Genomic DNA, 22,753 nt, shown 5'->3' with positions numbered 1-22,753 from the left:
TTATAAACAGAATGGCAGCTATAACAGACTCAGGGACTGTTTACTGGGCATAAACATAGAATACTGGAGTCTATCTATAACCCCTATAGACTGGGAATTCCAATTCAGAATGCACTAGGGGTGAAGAGTCCATGAAGAGATGCACCTGTTACTCATTAGTGACACAGGGTCTCTGCGCGTACACAAGGCAGGGCTGCCCAAAGTCAGGGATCTAGGCAAAAGCATTCCGGGATAAAATAAGGGACGCCTGGGAATTTTCTGTTTGAATTTCTGGTTTCCGGTAAATGGATTATTGAGCAATTGGCAGAAAAGGAGAAAATAAGATAAAACCCTCAGTTTGACAAAGAGCATACAGGTTTGGTTACTTGTGTGCTCCTTGCACCAGTTCTTGAAGAGTATAGCAAAGAGATATTTGGCATCTTCCAATTATCCTTTACTTTAAAAGAGGGGAGCCCCAGTCCAGCTCTAAAGATTGGGAACACATACTAGTTATCCATCAATTAGGAAAGTATTCTCTTAAATTAAATTAAGCCCTCTGGTCCTTGAGGGCTGAGAGCTCATCAAGAGTTTAGTCCCAACTTATCTCTTACTTAAGTTACTTAAATTACTTGCAGAACTGGTCATAATGAAAAGCTTCCATGTCCTAGAGAAATTGTTCACTTAACATTGACCTATGAAACCTGCTGGACTAAAGCCATCTTGATCCTAAGAGCAAAGAAAAGTAATGTAACAATGCATCCTGACAGCGCAGAATTCAGGATGCAATATGATCCTGTTTTAAGCGTGCATGAATATACTGGGCACGTTTTCAAAGACTACCAACCAAACAATTACTGACTTGTTGCCCTACCACAAGACTCCTAACTTACATTTGCTCTTTGCGTTTTGACCAAACGTTGTAGTCATTCTCGTCACAGTAGATCACAAAGGATCGTGTTGGCCGGTTAAATATAAGGAACATGACTTAGAGGAAACATTATGAATACCAGTTTTTAATGTTAAAGGAATCTCTGGATTAATTCATGCTCATCTGTGTAACAGCAGGATGTGCAGGTCACCTGCAGAAGACCAACTTTTCAACCAATCTGCCATCTCTCAACTAATGAGCTGAGCACATGTTCATTCTATCCTGTCTTTCAAAGACAAAGAATAGATTCATTTGGTTTCATGGTGACCAACTCGGAGACAGAAACCAATTGCAGTACCCAGCAATCACAACATTCCTACTTGCCAGATGGAGCAAAAGTTGAACAGAAGCATATCGTCTTCTCCAATACAGAACTAGGTGTACACTATAAAGAAAAGTGTCTTTACAATAGAAACTGCAATCAGTGAAAATGCAAATGCGTACAAGCCATTTCTTTAATGGGGCAACAACGTCACAATTCTTTTAAGTGCCTTCCTACTCCACAGAGCAGTTTGGGTACTGCAAAAACCTGTAATCCAAGCTGTCAAATTAATAAGTCACACCCAAGATGTGCCCTTTCCTTCAATAAGTATAGTAGCCCAGGGCTGCTGTGGTTAGAATAATCACAGCACTACAGTCTTATCTGTACAACAAACGTTGGGGACCTACAAAAGGCAATGGTGTTAGATAATGTGGCGCATTATATCATTTATTCTCTTCATATAGTATTCTTGAACCCCAATGCAACATATTAGGATACATCCACCACGAGCAGGTGATTAATAAGCAGACCTTTACCTATCGGCAGTGTCTTGTGTGCCGACGTGCAGCTCCATATTTAAGACATTTTGGACCTCTCTTTACTTTTACTTTCATTACCTTGGGAACGGTGAACTCCCTGCATAGTGAGTGTTTCACTGGGCTGCTAATCCACACACCTGCTTTATTATTTCACTTCTGGGTGGAGGAATACCTGCTCCACAACAGCCAGCCAGCCACAGCGCAGCCTACAAGCTGTCAACGTAATGCAGCTGACTGAGCCAACCCATATCAAGAATCACCGCTGTGCCTGCATCATTCATCCGGTAAATACCCACCAGCGAAACAGCAATTAGAGGTCACGAAAAATCTCAAGGTGACAGAAAACACCCAAAAAATCTGCTAAATGTGTCATGTCTGAGGTTTCAAAGTGAAATAAGCTTCACGTTTAACTCGTGGTAGAAGTGCAAAGAACCAAGCCACATGTATTTGGCGTTTCTGTTAGGACACATTGCAGTGTGAGATTGTAACACACACACACACTGTAGAGGGAGAATAAAAGGCCTGACTTTTTCCAAAGAAAGGCAATGTTTACCTAGAACCAAGTTCCCCAGAAATGGCTGAACCTGGGCGTGGGACTCCGGCAGTAAGCTGCCTGGACTTGCTGGCCAGGGACACAGCAACCCCGCCACTTACATGTCAAGATAACTTTTAAACCCGGCTTACAAAGTCAACGGAGCTCCTCCTTCACAGACCGCATCGCGCAAAGGTCGTTCATTTCGTCAAGAAATAAAAAAACTTAAGGATATCCCGGCAGCTCAGTCAGAAATCGGTACGGTATGGATCACAAGCAGGGTCATGCCGATGTCCAAAAAAAAAAAGAGAGCCTTCAAAACAACTGGGAACTGAATAGGTGTCCATAGAAGAAATGCACGTGTGTTGGGAAAAGACACCAGTTCATAACCAATTTCCGAGCTCAGCCAATCCACATTTTACATGCCAACCTTAAACTAAAACCCTGGTCTGTATTCCCCTTGTGCCAGGGGCATAGCCAGAGGGGTCGCAGACACCCCTAAATATGGTCCTGCTACAGCAGCTGCCACCCCATTTTATATGTGACCTAAAATCACAGATTTTCTTAAGATTTATCAACAAAAGAAAAGGCAAACGTAGGAAACGATTCTGGAGCATCTCAAACGCGTCTGTATGAGCGCGCGCGTGGCCTGAGCTGCAGAGGGCCTGAGCTGTGGGCAGAGAAGCGGCGGTTCGCTGGAGATCATTCCCGGGCGGCTCGGTGAAGGCCGGGCGGGAGTTCGCCCGCGCTGGGAAACGGGGCTCACTGGTGTAACTGGTGCAGACGAGCACAGCAGGACACCTCTCAGTAGAACAACCCGTTTTAGGAGGCAAATAGTGTCTTTTAAAATTGCCACCCGTCTCTCTGCCTCCCCAAATTTTAAAATCCTGGCTACCCCAATACTTATTTTGCTCTCATACAAGGCAGTGTGATTAAGGCTCCTTCTGGTACAATCTGGCATTGGCTGAGCTGCCACTACAGACAGCTACCATTCACCTGGCTAATCAACATCTTACCCTCAATGTTTTGACACCTCTGAACACCTCACGATTAAAGAACATGCTACCTTCTCAAAATTAGAAACATATTTAAAGTAATATAATTTCATATCTGCTTACAAAGAGGATTTTTTTTCTCTGAAAGAGAGCAGTTCCTATTGTCATGAAGTTGCACAAACGGAGCCGTGAGTCACCACACAGCTATTTGTTCAGGATTAGGCCGTCCTGCAGGGAAAAGGGCTTGCCTGTTCAGCACGGAGAGATTAAACTTGTCAGTGTTGCCATGTGCAGAGACGATCAACAACGGAGCTAGAGCTGCAGGTGCACCCAGCCTCGGGAAGTGTAATTAGCAGGCGGGCGTTTGGGAAGCCCAGCCTCGACTAAACAACACAGGGGCCAGGCCGGAAGGGACGGACTGGTCTGGTCTGTGCCCATCACGTTTCGCCCGAATCGAAACATAGCGACAGGGAGCCGAGAACGAGTTCCAAGTGAACAACGAGAACAGGGGGTTCAACTTGTTTGAGGATGTCGGGAATCGATCCAGGTGCACCTTCCCGCAGCATTCCAGAGCACACGGAACACGCGAGGGCCGACTGCTTTCCCCTTCCGTGTCAGATGAAATCCGCCGACATGTCTTCGTGTGCAAAAGCAAGCCAAGTCGGATTCTAAACCAGGAAAACCTCTATATTCTGTTACTTGGATCTCAGAAACGGGGAAAAAGCCCAAGGAAATAAGCCGCTCGGGGAAAGAATGAAAAAGCATACCGCTCGGACGCTACAAGCGCTTGAGTCCTCTCACCTCTGCCCAACTTCCATAGCGGAGGACGCAAGACAGAGCTTCCCAAGTCCCACGAAGGACACGAGTTTCTATCCTTTTAACTTTGTAACATTCATTAAATTCAAGTTTAATTAATTGTTTCAACTTTTCTCTTCTTGCTGCCCAACGGTTATCTAGCCAACCTACTTACATATTACTTACATACATACAGTATATGCTCTTTTTACCATATACAGAAGTGCACCAAGAAATGACCAGGTGTTTCTTTTTAATAATGAATCCTCTTCGGTTATCTTTCGTCTGTGGGCTACAGCACCCGATGTAGTTCCAGAATGGTCAACCTACTGCACGGACAAGGTGGAGCTACCCAGAAAACCAAACTGTACACACTGCAGCACGTGTGGCATATGTACCCTGTACGTGCCAACCATAATGCTCTGCGTTTTCATACAGTTGTACTTTCTTTTCCGATCAATCAGAATTCATTTACGAACCTGCAATAGGAATAAGTTGAATGGCGCAATTATACTAAAAAGCAGATATGCAAGCTTCATGTACTTCCTCTGATTTAATGACATTTTCAATGCTGTTTTAGAAATGGTAAATTCCATCATGTGTTTATGAAAAACACATGCTGTACACATTTGGAGCATCTCTTCTTTCAACCCGTGAAACATTTACCTAAGAAAATCGGAGGTGTGCACACTGTTCATCATAGGTTAAAAACAAAAATGAGATCATTTGCAGCACACTTCTGCTTCAGGACTGTAGTTTATTTATGCAGTCTTGATGGTCCACAAGGAGATAATGTAGCAGGAATTAACTTAAGTATACCAGCTCTCGGAGAGAACGAACATACATCATCTGGAATTAATCTATTCGTATAATCCACTACTTTCCAATATACATCCCTTTTCAACGTCTCCAGTTACCTCGGCAACAGTTTGTTTGTATGCGAGAACATAAGAAAATAAGAAAGATCATCAAGGAGAGGAGGCCACTCCTGGCCTGTTCGGTAGTTAGTAGCCGATTGATCCAAGAATTGCATCAGGCTGTTTTAGCAAGACAGGAACGAGGCAGGGAGCCAAACGGCATCCGCGTGCTGAAAACAAACTCTCTGTTCCACTGAACAGTCAGTTTATTATAAGATTACTTTATTGTCCATATACAATTTATTGTATTAGGAATTTGTCTTTTCGCATAGCCCAGCTTGCTCTCCATGAGACACACAGACAGGGAGAGAAGCTTGGGGTCAGAGCGCAGGGTCAGCCATTGTACAGCGCCCCTGGAGCAGTTGGGGTTAAGGGCCTTGCTCAGGGGCCCAACGGAGTAGGATTCCTCTGCCGGCCGCGGGATACGAACTGGCAACCTTCCGGCCACAGGCGCAGATCCTTAGCCACAGAGCCACCGCATCGCCCTGCCCCAAAGGTGGCTGAGGACGAGCAGACATTACCTTGATGTATCCTACAGCCAGAGCCATTCGGGAGTCAAATATGAGCACGTTAATGCGTACTTGGGAAGTGAACTCTAACATTTACAAACGAAAGGAGGCCAGCTGACCCATCTAGCCCATTTGGTCATTAGTAGGTAAACGTTCCTAGGAGCTTTTTTCAAAAAGTAGCCAAGATATTGACTTCAACAATTAAGATTAAGATTTCTCAAAATAAGGCCACTACATGGCCAGGTGGCTTGTCCCACATTTTTCTGGCCATGTTGTGGTTCCTTGTTTGTTTTGAGAAATCTCTCTAGTTGAGGGAATTATGGGAATGCACCCCAAAAGACACCAGTTCTGCACTTCCAAGCCCTTCAATTTCTAAAAGCTACCGACCGTTTCTTATCTAAAGCATACAGGATTATCCTGACAATCCCAGTCACGGCAGCTTCAGGGGCAGCACAGTTTTTCCAAATGAGGAAAAAAAATGATCAAGAACGTAAGGACAACCTTGTCTTGAGAGGTTTTGTGGACTGGCCATTCTTTTCATCAAGAAGGAGATGGAAGGACAGGAAGGTGGACTTCAACTATATTATAATTTACACAGCACATGGTGTTGTGACTTATTAGGTATACTTAAAGGGCCATATCATCATAAATGTTGAAAATATCAGGCTTCTGTTAGCCATGAAATTGTTTTCACCTGTGTAATTAAGGTGTCTCACCTAGTACAAGTGGCCATAGGCCCCACCCATCCTTAGAAACAAGGATGCCTACAGTACATTTAGTAAGGCGCTTATTGTGCACAGCATAAAAGGAAATATACAGCCGTATGCTAAATTGTGGGCACTGACAATCGTTTAACTGAATCTCTAAGTGAAAAGATTTTAACACAACCTCTGCAGGGAACAAACTTAAACATGGCATATTTCTGCACATTTTAAGGCACAATTACTATTTATTCGCTGAATGTAACCGATTGAAATATCTTCATCTCTGCTGCTACCACTATGGGTAAAAAATACTCAGACAATTTCACTGGGAATCTACTTTTTCTACCTTTAAAAAACATTCTATGAAAGGATACCGCAAAAGACGACAACGGAGAAGGGTGAACATTCCCACCCCCACTTTATAATTTTCATATTGCTCAGGAGGTGGAGAAATATTCTTCTAATGTAGTATCTTCGGGCTACAGTTCTGTTCTTGGTTGCATTTCCTTACCAAAAGCAAAGTCATTGTGCAAGCCTGACAAATTTGGAAAAGAAGCAAGTGTTAAGGGGAGACACGATTATAAACTATCCTTTTACCACTGATTTTTACATTAAATTATTTAATACAAGAAACATTTAGTATAATGTGACCAGGGCTATTACAATTTCTACTAAAATATCTTAAATTATTAGGGGAAGAGTGGAGTCTTCTCCAAAAGGGGGAAAATAAAAAAAAAATGTTTTGCCTGCTTAACCAAAATACTTCAATTGTTATTAAATCCAATTTAAAATTGCCGTCTTATTTTTCAAAAACAAGAGCAACTATTAGACTTAATTATGACAGATTATGATAAACTGAGCAGCAAAAGAATCTTACTCTGTGCATTTAGGTTTTTACGATTTTGTCTGATTATTCCTCACATTGGTGCACTGAATCACCTTACTAAAGGATGCTGCATGTCAAACCAGGTGAAACGTGGCGAACAATGTTTTTGTGCTGTCAGTATGTTGGTAGCTGTAACAGGTTACCTTAGAAGGCCTCTCCAGTTCCTCTAGTGAGGCTTTGCAGAGATCACCCTGATGGACATCTGCCAGCATACAGGCTTGCAGAATAATACATTAACTGTTGACCAACAAACCAATCGATAGGAAAGTCCAAGTGTGAAGGTCTGGGCAGGAGTATCTAGTTGCTAGAGAACTCTATTCTTACTGATTAATGGCAACCTAAATGCACAAGGATATGCTGATCAAGTCCTGGGACCTAACTGTTTGCCTATCCTGTGGACCCATCCTGACATGACAGCATTCCAGCAGGAAAACATGTCCTCATGGTTCTCATAATGGCTCTCTTACAAGAATACTCGCCAGACCGGAACCCCATAGAACATTTGTGTGGCATTTTAGGGCTCGGAGACCACTGAACAGGGGCGTGTTTGTCCTGGATCTATGAAAGTAATGGTACAGAATCCCACAAGATAGCATCTGCAAAATGTTGCACGTGTGCCATGCATACTTTGCAAGTCCACACACGCTACCAGCTTGTGACTTTCAGAGAATATCCCCCAGCTGATCAACCCTATCGAACACAAATAATCAGCATAATGAATTTACCCTTGCCATGTCACTATGACGAAATGTCAGTACGCCTGCTACAGAAAGATTCTGTTTTCCTTCCAACTGTAAATTTGATTGAATTATAATAGCCAGAGTTTTCTTTTGTACTTGTCTTCATGGGTACAGCCAAAGCCAGAAAGTATGCTAAACGCCGATGCTGTATTCCCCCACAGACAAAAGCAGCAGATTGTCTTGCCCAACAACTTGGCACACCATGCGCTGGAAGCAAGAACGCCGTGTGGCGGGACGAGCTTACTTTTCCTTTTACTTTCTCACACACTTCAAAGTGGACTGTTCCTTAGCCTATAAGCCACGAAGTCTCACGCCGTGAGGGTCGCCAGCGTTCAGGCTGAAGTGCCTGTAAATGAGACGTGGAGAAGCGAAACGAGGCGCTTACCTCCGCGGGCTGGGAAGGAATTTTCAGGCTGGACAGCTTGGCCTTAGCGGCCATCTTTAGATCCGAGAAGTTCCCGTAAGACTGCCCGTGGAAGTCGTCGGGGGAAGGTTTCAGGTCCGGAGACTCGCTGGGCGCTTGGTCTTGCCCATCCATCGGCCTGACGTAGGCGGTGGGCTTCTGCGGCATCGCCAGGCTCGTTTTGGAGGGCAGCGGCGGGGGGAAGGTCTGGGAGGGCAGCGGGACGGCGGCAGCGGCGTCGTTGGCGGCGGCTGACGGAATGTCCTTCCTGGCGGTTTCCGCCGGCCCGCCCTCCCCTTGACCGCGGGGCTCGGGGCGGCCCTCGTCTTCCGCGTCCAGGGGCTCCCCATCGCTGGGCTCGCTGGAATGTAAGGGCGAGAGCGGCTCCGCCGGAGGGGACAGAGCCGGCAGCAAGGCGGGCAGGTCGGCGCCGTCGTCCAGGTCGGACCAGGCGTCGCCCCCCCTCTGGTGGCAGTCGGGGGCTTGGCCGAGCCGCAGAGACGAGGAACCAGAGCCCAGGGGTTTCTGGCTGTGCTCGGGGAGGGGTGGCTGCCTAGAGTGCTGAGTGGAGCAGCTGCTACCGGGGGAGGGGTGAGGCGGAGGCACCCCGGGCCTGGGAGGGTGATGCGAGGGGGGTTGCGTTTTGTCCGTGTGCAGAGGCCGGCCGGGCTTCTCCTTGGCCGGGGTGGAGGCAGTGCTTTTAGGAATGCCAATGAAGTCCTGATGGGCGTGGTTGTCAATCAGCTCCGTCACCTCTTCGTAATTACCCAGCATGCTCTGTATCCGGCTTGACAGCTCATCTCCCTTGTTCGTCTGCAAGAGCAAGGAGAAAAAAAAAAAAACGGCTTACCAAAAAATGCAAAATCCTTGTTCTCAGGAATATTTGCGACTCCATGAATGAGTAATAAAAAAATCATTGGTAATGCAAAGTCTGGATAAAATGTATTTAAAAAAAAAACTGCCAGTTTTTTCCCCATTGCTCTGAAATGGAGTTAATTCCTTATACGGATGCAATTTAGCTATAATAATGATCAAATATGCTTCTCCTGGCACCATAGGATTCTTCAAAAGAGAGCAGAGTGACGCGACAAGATTTTGAAACAGTGGTGTCATTCCAATTTTAAAAACAAAACCCCAACCACCCAGGACACCTCAAAATCCCCCCAAAAAACATTCCCGTCTTTAAAAAAAAAACATTCCTTCTCCAATTAGCTATCAAATCACTAACAAAAATAATTAATCCACTCCTTACAAGCTACTAATATCAAGGTGTGAAGAACACAAAAAAGTCTGACGTTTGTAGTCACACTTTAAAAGTAATAACCCCATGAACAGCTCCGTTACATGTTCAAAGAATGTGAGGACTGATGTGAGGCTTGCAGGATATACAGTGTGTAACCTGCTCCTCAGCCAGATACAAAATTTCTGTACAATAGTTATTTATAATGAAGCACGTGAAATAGAACAATTCCTATGTCATTAAAGAGACCTGAAAACACCTCGGGATACAAGCCGAGAATAAACAAGATACAAGTTGTTTCTGCCGACATATGCTCATCCTTACACATCTGTGAACACATGTTCTGTACACCGATCGCGAGTGACCTACAGACACCAGAGGCCAGACTCCCTACTGCTAGAAAAGTGTCCCCTGTCCAGACTGCGGAAAAGAGGTTCATTTTTGCACCATGCAGCAGACCGCAGACCAAAACAAGACTTCTGGCACGGATATGAAGGCACGATGTGCTCCCTGTCCCCAGTGACCACAACAGGCACTGAAAATAATCACTCCCACTACACTGTGCTCCGAGCTGCTGTCAATTCTCCAGTGAACTTAATCAGCTGCGCCACCTCGCTAACAAGCTCCTGGTTAATTAGTCTGTGCTGAAGCCCAGGACTGGTCCTGTCTCGCAGCTATCAGACCCTTCTCTCCAGATTCAAGTCTGCCCACCCCCCCCCCCCCGGGGACCCCCGAGTTGGAGACAGTGGGGGTCCAAGAGGCCTCATTAAAATCAAGAATTTCCTGCAAAGAACAAAAAAAAAAACCCAAGTGCTTAAATTCAAAGACAAGATAAGCCATATGCTTACATAAAAGCAGTCTGAAATATCACCTGCGCATCCTAGGAAACAGCAGTGAAGCCAGGCCATCCAGAATGATTTTACAAAGAAATTTGATGAGGTCTGTTTAGATGATTTATTGATTATTACTATTATTACTTTAGATGACCCTTTTATTCAAATCATAACCTTCCAGTCATAAGTTCAGGGCTCAAACCACTAGGCTATTTTGCTTCTTGCAAATAGTACTCTAATTCACAATGTTTCTATTAAACAACCTTATGAACATTGTTTGTGACTGATCTGTACCAAAGACCTGCAGACAATCAATATCTGTTTCTACACACTAACACAAGCCCCCACCTTTGAAGAGGGGGCTTCCCCACTTTCACAGATATAAACACATTTGCCCAATTTACAGCAAACCAGTAATTTTAAGAAATTATTTCGGGCAAGAGCTTCTAAAATGAATTAGATGGGAACTAAAAACTTTGAATTGAAAATCAAGAGATGGAATAGAAAAGTTCTATTCTTTATTGAAAGGACCCAAATATTTAAAAGGCATACTGCATATTTGTAATATATTAAAATTACAAATACAAATAAAATTACAAATACAAAACACCAGCCTGTTCTTTTTTCAGATCGTTTAATTCGTTAAACTTGTCGTCTTCGAGATGCTCATTTTCAGATTAATCTTTGAAATTTTAGATTTAAAAGATTAAGGCTGGAGTTTAAAAGTTCAAAACGACTGATCTTTGATCAGGTAGCGAATGGCAACTGTCACATTCTGCACAATATTAAATTTACAATAAGACTGAAGAATTGATGAGCGAGTACAGTATATTAAAGGTGTTGCGTGTTCTTCAAAGAATGTCAAATGCCAAATGGACATTTTAGATGCACAGTATTTGCTATGCAGGAGAAACTAGAGGAAAAGTAGACTTGTAGAACACAGGATTTATATTCTTGGTATAAAAAATCCTATAGCTGTTCAGTTCTGTGAACTTGATCCCTTACAGAATACCGGTGCTGGGCTTGAGAGCAGTAAGAAAGATCCAGATTAAAATTCATCAGTAATTAATGAGTCCTGCTTTCTCCTGCATTCATAGCAAAGAGACACTGAGAAATACGATCTTAATCTATATCTACACCGCAAGATAAAATCTGAAGATTAAGATTTTAAGGGTGACTCATGAAAGTATAGGCGGTATAATACTAGGTATGCAATGGCACGCTTATTATATCACTTATTTCCTTCCAACATTTATTGCCTGCCTAATGGAGATAGGATAGCCTTACACCAACCAAGATGAAGAACAAGGAGGAAAAAACCAACCTCTCCCATTTTTTTGGATGTGAAAAATGACTGAAAATGAAAAATTAGAAAAAGATACCCATACCAGTCGCATTAGCACTAGCATTGTAAAAAAATATTGTGTACAACTGTGCTAGAAAAGATACTGCTGGAGCCTGTCCAGAGGAGAGCAGGAATGTCCTATGCTGACCAGCTGAAGGAACTGAACCTTTCTAGTTCTGGACAAAGAAAATTATACATCAAGTCCTTGAAGTCACTGGCAAAGTCAAAACAGTGGATTTCTCTAGAATAAACAGTGAAAAAAAAATTCAGAGGGTAAAAGTGGAAACAATTTAAAAGTGAGAACAGGAGTAACTTCTTGAGCCAAGAAACTGTGGGTGCTGGGACAGAGCTACCAAGCCATGTTGTTGAAGTTGCAACCCTGAGGTCCTTGATCAATGAATCATCATCTACTAAACTGTAACTGTTCTTATAATGTTCAAGGAGGTGGCTGCGTCAGCATGCATAGGCCGCAAACGAACAAGTAACGGTTTATTCCTGGCTGAAAAGAGAAGACACAACAGGCGTCTTCACACCTGAAGAAGGCTCCACAGCTGGAACGTGGTGCCTCTTTTCTTTGCAGCATGGAACAAACCTTTACTTGTTCTTACGATATTACGCACAGATCGGGAATAACAAAAGATGTCATTGCAGTTAAGTCAGGCTCCCAAGGCCGACAAACTCCTGAAAGCGACTCATTCAATGCTACTGTACCACAGAATAGGACCAGTAAACCAGAGGTCACCTGTGGCAATCCTGGCAGCGCTGATGAGAGGGCTGTCGTTTGTGGGGTAATACAGAGGTGTTTTTCAGCGATACGGGAGCAGCACTGCTCACTGCCTCCACCCGTGCTGCGGCCTACTGTGACACTCTGGCCTCCGGGCCTCTGAAAAGCCACAGCCGGGTGCCGCGTGTTTAGAGAGAGAACCGTGGAGAGAGAACCGTGGCTGCAGATGGGAAAGGCCCAGCAACAACAAGCACAACATGCGCCACCTCGCCATTTTAAACCTCTTCCGTTTCGGCGTCCAGTTAAAACAGGTGACTGATTAAAAAAACTCTGAAGTAGAAACCAAAAGGGGCAAGCGGGGTGATCCAGGCGATGGGGTATGATTGGCCGAGCGCCGCCGAGAGGATTCTGGGATTAGCTGGCAGGCTGTGGGTGCGGTCGGGGAGGGACGCCCCTCTCCTTCAAGCGGCGCTGAGGCTCCTGGGCCACCCGCGACCAGTTCAACGTCAAGCGGCCCAAAGCAGGCAGGAGGAGTGGTCTACCTGCACTCTCTCGTTTAGCCCCCTCCCCCACAACCTGGGCGCAGTCAACGAGCTCAGAGCCACGACTCCAGACGTGAAGAAGAAGGAGAGGAAAAAAAAAAAAAAAAAAAAATCGCACAACTGGCTGCTCCGCAGCAGGTGGATTTATGACAAAAATAAACCGTCTGGAATTAAATGGGTCAAAAGGGAAAGTTTTCTCTGGTGTGCTAAAATAACTAAAATGGTTTCAGTCTTGAATGAAGGTTATATTGGAACTAAAAAGAATTTTACATTTATAATAAAAGCCAACTTAAACGTTTTTAGAGGGATATCGCTTTCAAACGATAATTCACTGCACATAAATTCTTCCTAAAATGTACTTTTTTCAGTCACTGAAAGCATTAAGAAGTGTTTAGTAGGGATTTCTTCATTAAAATTTAGCCATCCATTTAAAATGAATGTGCATCTTTGCATAACCACTTCCTTACAGCTCACAGCCCAAGTCTTCCATGTTCCCAGTTAACATTTCAAGTCTTTATACAAGAAGAATTACAAAACCTTAGTGATGATAAATCTGACACCGACAGGAAATTACCCAACAATGCTTCAGACAATGTAATTATACCTCATCATACAGAGACATCATCACTTCACTGCCACTGTGCTGACTTTTCAAGATTTTCCAGAAGAGACTGCTGGGTTTTTAAGGGTTATCTTTTTATTTTTCCCCCCCAACTGCCACCTTCAGAACAAAAATGAAAGATGCAGAGAGTGGTTTCAAAGTAAAAAAAAATCCTTCGGCAAAGGATTTGGGCAGGTTCATACGTTTTAGTTTTAGTTACAATTTCACGGTCAGCGAAATGTGGAATGCTCTTGCTATTTAGAGCTTGTGTCCTAGGAGGCATCCCACTGCAACAACATCCAAGTGTGAAATCGCACCTTGTACGGCTCTCCGAAGAGAGGAGCCTTCTCCAGGAAAAGCTCCTGCTCCTGGTGAGCTTCCTGGTTTCGTCTCTCTCTTTCTCGGATGCGTAGTAGATTCCGGTCTTCATTGTACAAGCTGTTGAGAGGGGAAAAAAAAGAGTGAAATAATACACATTAGTTGGCTTTGGGTTCTTTCCTCCCTGAAATTTTTCTATTTCTATTCCATTCATAAATCAAAATCAAAATTGCTTAAGATGTTGAAGAGCATGGTACTGTAAGTACTGTAGCATACAGGACCATGGGTAGACTGCCGTTCTGCTGGTGAACCGTCACAGTTTCAAGTCTGCTATTTCTGCTGCTGCACTCAACGTGTTTTCTCCTGGGTATTTTTTAAACGAATATTATCACATGATGAAGTGCTCATTGGTATGGATTTCACGAAACTAGAATGTGATGCCCGCTGTTGGGAAAGATCCAAGAGTCCAATGGGAGATGCCCGTTTTTTTTTTTTTTACATTCAAGAAAAAAGCTCGGCAGGTCCAATTCTGTTTTATGGACCATTATTCATAATCATTCAAAGGGACGTGGTTTTCAGCTTGCACACATACTGTAAGAGTGCTGTTCATAAACCTGCAATGTTAACTAGAGTGGCACACCTGAAATGAGCCTAATTTAAGAGCTTGCGTCTAGACGCTGACTCTTGGAAAACTGGCAATACATTTCTAAGGCCTAAATGTCACTGGAAATAATGCACCTGGCCAAAACATCACAAACATTAAGATTAAACTCACTGGCAAAGACACAGCCCACTAGAGTAGTGGCAGGACAGTCTGCAGAAACTGTGCATCCTTCCCTTTTCTAACTGCTTTATTCAATACAGTGCCCTGGGGACAGCAGAGCCTAACCCAACAAGTAATGGGCACAAGGCAGGATACACCCCGGACAGGACGTCCACTGCAGGGGCACACATGGACAAATATGCAAACACTCACACCAGGACCAATTTTAACCTTCCTGTATGGTTTGGGACCTTGGGAGAAAACCAAAGCACCCAGAGGAAACCCATGTGAACACGGGGAGAACATACAAACTCCATGCAGATAGCATGGAGGAATTGAACCCAGGGCCCCAGTGCTGCAAGGCAGCCATGCGAGCCACTGCGCCACCATGCAGCACCAAGAGAGACCTGTCAGATCTCCAATAAGGAATTTCATAGAAAGGGAATTTGAAACATTTAGCATCTGCAAGCCCAACCCATCAGCCCAAAAGCTAATACGATGGACTTCACTGCAGGTGACAGCGCAGTCCTGTACTTAGGCTGGACATTATGACACATACCCCTAATCAATCAGCGTCAGGATTAACAACGTGGAGCAGAGACATTAAAAGAATTCATACATTATACATACTGAGCACCTAATTAAGCTGTGTCAATGACTGGATGACAACCTAAATTCATTGAATATACTGTAATTTATCACAGGGGCTTTAAAGCCTTTGGAGTCATCACATGGCATGAGGCTACAGTGCTGCCCTCAAGAAGGGAAAAAAAGTCTTTTATTAGGAGAAACCCGTCGGTGTGATTAAGAAAGAAAAGGAAAAATGGGTCTCGAAGAGATGATGAGGTGTAGGCATCTCAGTCACTCCATGATGGCATCCGAGTACAGTACCGCCACATTTAGCACAATAGCGATATAGTGCAACTGGCAGCTCATGACAGTTCTTCAAAAAATTAAAAATGCCACACAGTCCTGAATGATTAAAAGGCAGCTGTGGCGCCCATTCATTCCCAGGAAAGGGCTGGACTCAAGGCCCCAGCCCCCCAGATCAGAGGGCCGAGACACGCCGGGCTCACTACCAGGCTTAACACAGCAGCGCCCGTCGGTAAGGGAGGAAAAAGCTACAGGGTGAACAAAGCAGTCCTCATTTTGAGCGCGGGTGCAGGGCCAGCAATTTCTTGCTTTGCTACAAAAACCCACTTTGTCAGATAGTCCGCGAGAACAACAGGCGACGCCTGGTGCTGTTATTGAAGGAGGAAACCACCACCAGCCCCCTCTGGTTGGGATCCGGATTATCCCATCCATCCATTTTCTAACTGCTTCTTCCAATTCAGGGTCGTGGGGAAGCTGGAGTCTATCCCAGCAAGCAAGCAAGCAAGCAAGCAAGCAACAGGCGCAAGACAGGTACAGCCTGAAAAGGCCATCAGTCCATCGCAGGACACACACACACACACACCAGGGCCAATGAACCTACCAGTATGCCTTTGGACTGTGGGAGGAAATCGGAGAACGTGGCCCAAACCCATGTGAACGCAGGGACAACATACAAACTCCACGCAGACAGCACCCCACAAATCGAACCCAGGGTCCCAGCAACGATAACCACTGCACCACCGCGCAGTTTAACAGCCCCTCGTGTTAAAGTCCAACTTCAGCTCCCACTTAAAAGTAGAAGATGGGCCAACAAATTAGTTAACACTAAACAATTTAGAATGGATTTTAGTTACCTTACTATATTTGTCATTTTAATTAACTTTTTCAGATGAGATTGATAAAAAGATGTACATGTATCCAATCTAAAAACACAGCAAACTGTCGTAAATGAGGCATTTCTGCAAAATACGAAAAACATGCTCCTTCTCCATTACGTTCATCCCACAAAACATGTTCATTTATTGCTTCCAGCAGAGACAGATTCAGGTGGACTGCACAATAAAATTGCTGAACACATAAAAGGTTGTCTCAACACAGCTCAGAGTCTCTATAGCGACTCACCCAGGAGGGCTCATCAGATCCTCAGGGATGTGAAATTTAAAGCCTGCTGTAACTGTGGTGGTAATTATAGCACTTTTCCATGGGGGCCGGGATTGAACATAGATAAGCTGAGAACAGAACGTTATTGAAGATTCATGGCGAGATTAGATGCGATTTACAAATGTATTCCTTAAAGTTAACAAAAAAAGATCATTGCCGTTTTGGTTTACTGTCCACCGATATGTTCCCACACTACATAACCCTTCCTGGCGCTCAAAGAGGCTCCAGCATTTCCACGTGTCGTCCTGGAACGGTTTCTGGATGCTCTTGACTTTCCACTCCTTTTCATTTGATTTTTTTTAGGGCGATTCCAAAAACAAAAACACCATTTCCACAGCAATGGGTTCTCAGCAACTTGAGTTCTGCACAACTCTTAGCTTAATTCTTTAGGACTTCCTCCTTCCTCCTTCCTTCACATAATTAAAAACCCACTAAAAGACCAAAATCAAATTGGGTGAGCTGGGCTTCCACATCGCAACAAATCCTTGAAATGCAGTACAAATGCAGGCGGTCGAATCAGATCCCAAAAAGCAGCATTTTCTACCTCTTTTTTTCTATCAACAACTCATACCATTTGCCTAACTCGGACCTTTTGAGAATCACTCATTCAGTTCAACAGTGCAAATAATTCACTCTATAAAGGAAAGTTAAAGCCCCGTTTAAATGAAATTTATAAAATGGCTCACTCTGAGTGTATAGCCTAAACTATACACATATATACACATATTCTGCAACTACAGTGCAGAAACCGTAGCAGGAACATTCAGTCATACCCTGACTCATCATGTTGAAAAGAGTGTCTTTACACACAGAGTGTAGGCCTGCCAGGCTCAGCTAAACAAGCCTACTATGCTCAGCTACTAAACAGTACTTGATGTTTCCATGGAAACGCAGTCTAAATTGTTGACAATGTGCTGTACAGCTGACTGCTCATTAATCACACATGTACTGTAGAAGACTGTCATAGGATCAGTCATTAAAAGATGTACCAAAGTGATCTAGAAATTAAGTCATGTCAATTTTTTTTGTCTGTCTCGCGGGGGGGTTTTGAAACAGAAAGTGAGAAAGCAGTCTGCGTGTATGGCACAGAGAAACAGTCATTTAGCCTAAATATTTTGCCTCTCCCTTTTGTCTCCTTTTTCTTCACACCCCCTCAGCAAGCAATGACAGAGTGGCCAGTCTTACAGAACAGAATAAACAGCAGTAATTCTGAACTGAACAGGTAGGAGGACCCTACATTTTCACAAAATTCTAAAAAAGGAAGAACAAAAAATGTACACCTAGGTCAGAACTGCAGTGTTCTTTATAATGTTTCACACAGCTGTCCCTTCCACGGTTATATTTGCTTGAGTCATTGCGAGTACAACACAGTACAGTACACCAACAGCTCGCCAAGCCTGGAGTCAGGCATTCTTAACTCCTTCCATTTTGATATTTGATAACCGATTTGTTATCAAACTAATTTGATAACATAATAGACAGTATAAAACTCCGGGATTAGAATGTAAACAAAAAAAATCTAGGCAAAACAGGGGAAATCTCTTTTTTTATTTCGGGCCTAATCTCTGAAATGTAACTGCATTTTCTGTTTCACTCGTGCAGCCTCTGTAAAACGTAAAACAACAGCCGTACTTGTGCCTTCCTGCCTTTCAAAATAACACCCGTCTCCTGGCATAGACTCGCTGTCTGCTTCGACCAACAAAACAAGGCATCAGCACTGGCTTCTCCCGTTTAATCTATCAGTACAAAACAAAGGCACAGTCACAGTCCTCTTAAATTCGCCATTCAGAGAGTTACTAACAGCACTTGGCTGGGACGAGCCTGGCTTCTGATGACATTTTCACTGGCAAATAATTTACTGGGAACATTCCAGGAGCAGCCTGAGAAACCTTCCCACCCTCCCCCAACCACACTGCTGTAGTTCCTGGACAACAGAGAGATTTCAGCAGCACAGGAAGCCAGGACCAAACTCCTGGAAGAGAGACGCAAACAGCGTCTGAGTCCCTGCCCTCCGAAGCAGACAACCTTGAGCAAAATTAAAGTCCCCACGTGAAGACAAAAGGTATAATAATAATTGCTTACACTTATATAGCGCTTTTCTGGACACTCCACTCAAAGCGCTTTTACAGGTAATGGGGACTCCCCTCCACGACCACCAATGTGCAGCATCCACCCGGATGATGCGATGGCAGCCATAGTGCGCCAGAACGCTCACCACACATCAGCTATCAGTGGGGAGGAGAGCAGATTCAGAGAGTCAAATCATAGAGGGGGATTATTAGGAGGCCATGATTGGTAAGGGCCAATGGAAAATTTGGCCAGGACGCCGGGTTTACACCCCTACTCTTTTCAAGAAACACCCTGGGATTTTTAATGACCACAGAGAGTCAGGACCTCGGTTTTACGTCTCATCCGAAGGACGGCACCTGTTTACAGTTTAGTGTCCCCGTCACTATACTGGGGCATTAGGACCCACACGGACCTCAGGGTGAGCGCCCCCTGCTGACCCCACTAACACCTCTTCCAGCAGCAACCTTAGTTTTTTCCCAGGAGGTCTCCCATCCAGGTACTGACCAGGCTCACACCTGCTTAGCTTCAGTGAGCTGCCAGTTGTGAGTTGCAGGGTGACATGGCTGCTGGGTATCTGACAAAAACCAAAGAAATCCACCATCAGCTGTGTAGATTAATACTGTAGCGCTCTTGGGTTCACGTGGGTACGCGCCCTCGCCTCTGCCGCCTCAAGTCGGCCCCCCACCGTCGGGGACTCGAACCCGGGCCTCCGGCGTCACTCAACAGGGACCCAGCCAGTTGAGCTAAAGGGAGATCTCCCCTCAGCCCAGCGGCTGCGGTCCCTGCTATCCACTGGGAAGGGCGGCGACGTCATCGCGCTGGTAAGCAGGCTCTCACAGTCAATGGTGGCCGTATGCGTTACAACATCAGTCCATATTCTGTTTTCTTCTCGGACGTCAGTGCACGTGTTTGGGGATGCAACAGACATCAGAGAGACAACGCGCCCAAGCCAAGCGGATAGGAGTACTATTCTGAAGGCTGTTTGACGACATCTCACATCTTTTCAGATCTGCTCGAACAGATTTTTCCCATGGGTTGCTTTCAGTTACTGTATACAGCAGAGATAGCCATAGTTTAGTAGGAAGAAGGCCTTTTTCCAACAAATAGCATAATGATAATTGCTAACACTTCTATAGAGCTTTTCTGGACACTCCACTCAAAGCACTTTACAAGTAATGGGGACTCCCCTCCACCACCACCACCACCATTGTGCAATAATGATGATTATCCGATACCGTTTCACAAATATTTACCGTGTGTTATGTATTCACCACCTGTGACAGGTCCAGTTCTTAAAAGGAACAAAAAAAAAGGAGGTTTGAAGTCCTTAGGATGACTCACACTATGGTGCTTTTTCATGCCTGGACTTACATTCACACTGGAACACCACTCTCAAGTGTTTTCGCCTACAGGCAGCTGTATGTCAAATGCAAGACAGGGGAGTCACTTATTCTGGCTGCTCTGCAGTATCCAGCACTCCGTAATAAGCAGCACAGGAAATCTATAGCTACAGAACACAAGCCCTGGGAGAATACTGAAGGCTTACCTGAATATTTTAAAATGACAGCATTGTTTTTGCTCGTGCGCTGGGCTGTGGGAGTATAGGACAAGCTGTCGAAGCCCAGACCCTACAGGCCGTTTCACTGATGAATGAAACGGCTCAGGCTGCTTTAAAAAGGCGCAAACAACTGGATCAGATCCTCCGATGAATTAGCTGCTAATTAGCAATGGGGTTAGATGGGCCCCTCTCATTCATGACCTTTCTCATGTTATGCAGCGATTTTTGCATACTCAGCCAGGCAACCATTTATTCAAAATTCCAACTTATTAAATGTTATCACAGGGGGCTATCTATAATAGTGTATGCTGTAATTGTCTTTTCCACCCCCACCCCCCCATAAAAAAAAAAAAAATCAAACCAGTTTTTATATTGTCCTCTATGTAAAATTCTGTTCCATCTCTGGCAATGATGACACCCAAGCACAAGACACACTACTGAATTTTCTGTTTGACAGAAATGCTCTGAATGAAATTTAGAATAATTCTGTGCAGTAGGGGAACAAGTAATAGGTTTATTCCATGCTGAAAAAAAGGAAAAAAGAAAACAACGTTTCGGATGTGGAGCTCACACCTGAAGAAGCCTCCACAGCTGAAACGTTTTCTTCTTTTTTTTTTTCCAGCATGGAATAAACCTATGACTTGTTCCTTTGCAGCCGACGCCTACTGATGCAGCTACCCACCTGAACTACTACATGCTGTGTAGTAGTTGTTTTGAAATTAAAATGTAATGTTTTACTAGTTTTTACACCTTTTCCTGTTTGTTACTGAGATAACAAAACCTTTGAAAACCATTTTCATAAATGCTACATTTGTATGGGAGTCAGTCATTTTTATTATTTCAGTTCTGAACAAAATATCCTTTTCCTCATCACAAACAGAGTGCCTTTCAGATGATTAAGAATGCAATAATTAAAAAAGGGTACTCATGGAAGGTTTCTGGAGAGAAAAATGTTTTAGCAGACATTCTTTGCATTTGACATAATCACATTTGTTTTTAAGTTTGCCAGATTTCCACAGAAAAATAAATTCGCCCCAAGGCATGTGGACAATTAATGTTTCTACAGACTTCCCCGAGAACAATAAAGATTCCCCTGCTCAGTTCTGTTCAGACACACCAGGTCAGAAAATTATCTGTAAATTAACAGAAAAAACAGTCGTATTAAATGGCTCTCCCAGTATAGTAATCAGAACTACCTGCAGATGGTTAAATTTGTAAAGTGTCTTGCCTTAAACAATTAAAACTGATGGGAATGGAGGAAAAGGACTTGCTTGGTTTTCATTAGTTCTTCCTGCAAGCCAGCGACAGCATCATTAACATGCCTCTTTAAAGCTCATTACGGTTTTTTAAAGGTCACTTTGACTTGAAGAACCCTGCCTTCGAGAGGATTTAAGATTTTGCCGTTTTTTTCCTGAAGTGCACAATAAGGGTTTTTGCGTATAAGAGATACAGAAAAAAGTACCATTGTTCAATGATACTGGCTATATGTTGAAAACCAGATCACTGCAATGAAAAAACAGTGTATTGCTTTGAGACTGTTGCACATGGGGCCTTTTCACCACGCAAGGTTTTCTCCTTGCTGCTCCGTGTAGAATACAGTCACTAAAACCTCCTTAGATGAGCACTACAGCATATAGCAGCACGGCATACAGACAGAAAGGTAGCTCCAGTTTCCACCCACAGTCCAGACGTGCTGGTAGGTTTAATTGGCCCTGGTGTGAGCGCGTGTGTGCGTGCGCACCTGTGTGTGCCCTGCGATGGGCTAGCGGCCCTCCGACAATTCTGTGTTGGGTAAAGCAGACAGAAAATAGACGGATGGGCGGTAGAAACTGTGGAGTTCCGACTACGGCTCCGGACTCGTAACTGGAGGGATGAGGGCTCAAATTCCAGTTGCGCAGATACTTTCTGAGAAAAACACTTGGCCGGCTGCTCCAGTAAAATGGCCAGCGGATCAAATGGAAGTCACTCTGGATAAAAGTGTCAGCCCCCCCCAAAAAAATTGGATTAGCCCTAAATACCAGAATACTCACAGCTGATCCAGATAAGATTGAAAGGAACCGGATTCAAACTGAACAAGGGATGTCACTGGGGTACAAGACATCTACTTTGCACATGTGGGAGCACCCCAAAACGAACCCAATTTATAAAAATCTGGGGGGGTTCAGTTTCAGGTTTATATATTAGGTACAATTCTCGCCCGATCCCTAGACGTTCTTACTCTCGGATGTATCTTTTAACACGATCAATGCTTCACAAGCGAGTTTTCTTAGCAGGGATGACTGCAGCGAAGAAGACTGTTCTGAGGAGTTGTCATTTCATTTGCTTGTGTTGTGGTACGATTTTTACATGATGTTTTGCTTTTCGTAAGGTCCACAGGTCAGGTGTACCCAGACTGCCTTAGACTGGTGACTTGGGACTCTGCTATTGATACAGGAGCTCAAATGATGTGATGCTTCGAGTTCTGTGTCTGAGTATGTGTCGCCCCAGCTTTTTTTTTTTTACTTTTTACTAATCTACATTGTGTCTTTCTGTAAGA

At 44.1% G+C, this 22,753-nt stretch overlaps 1 protein-coding gene across 2 annotated transcripts in view; it reads right to left on the bottom strand.

The window, feature by feature from the left end:
* Positions 1-22,753, bottom strand: part of aff1 (AF4/FMR2 family, member 1) — a 68,775-nt gene that overhangs the window by 35,252 nt on the left and 10,770 nt on the right. For both annotated transcript variants that reach the window (XM_069187396.1, XM_069187397.1), the window contains exons 2-3: positions 13,792-13,912; positions 8,172-9,002 (exon numbers count right to left, since the gene is read on the bottom strand). In XM_069187396.1, the coding sequence (XP_069043497.1) occupies positions 8,172-9,002; positions 13,792-13,912 (952 nt within the window). The remainder of the gene's footprint in view (positions 1-8,171; positions 9,003-13,791; positions 13,913-22,753) is intronic.

Source organism: Lepisosteus oculatus, chromosome 3, assembly GCF_040954835.1.
Source record: "Lepisosteus oculatus isolate fLepOcu1 chromosome 3, fLepOcu1.hap2, whole genome shotgun sequence".
Classification (NCBI taxonomy): Eukaryota; Metazoa; Chordata; class Actinopteri; order Semionotiformes; family Lepisosteidae; genus Lepisosteus; species Lepisosteus oculatus.
Note: the sequence above shows the minus strand (reverse complement) of the source record. Positions and strands in the feature narration are given on the sequence as shown.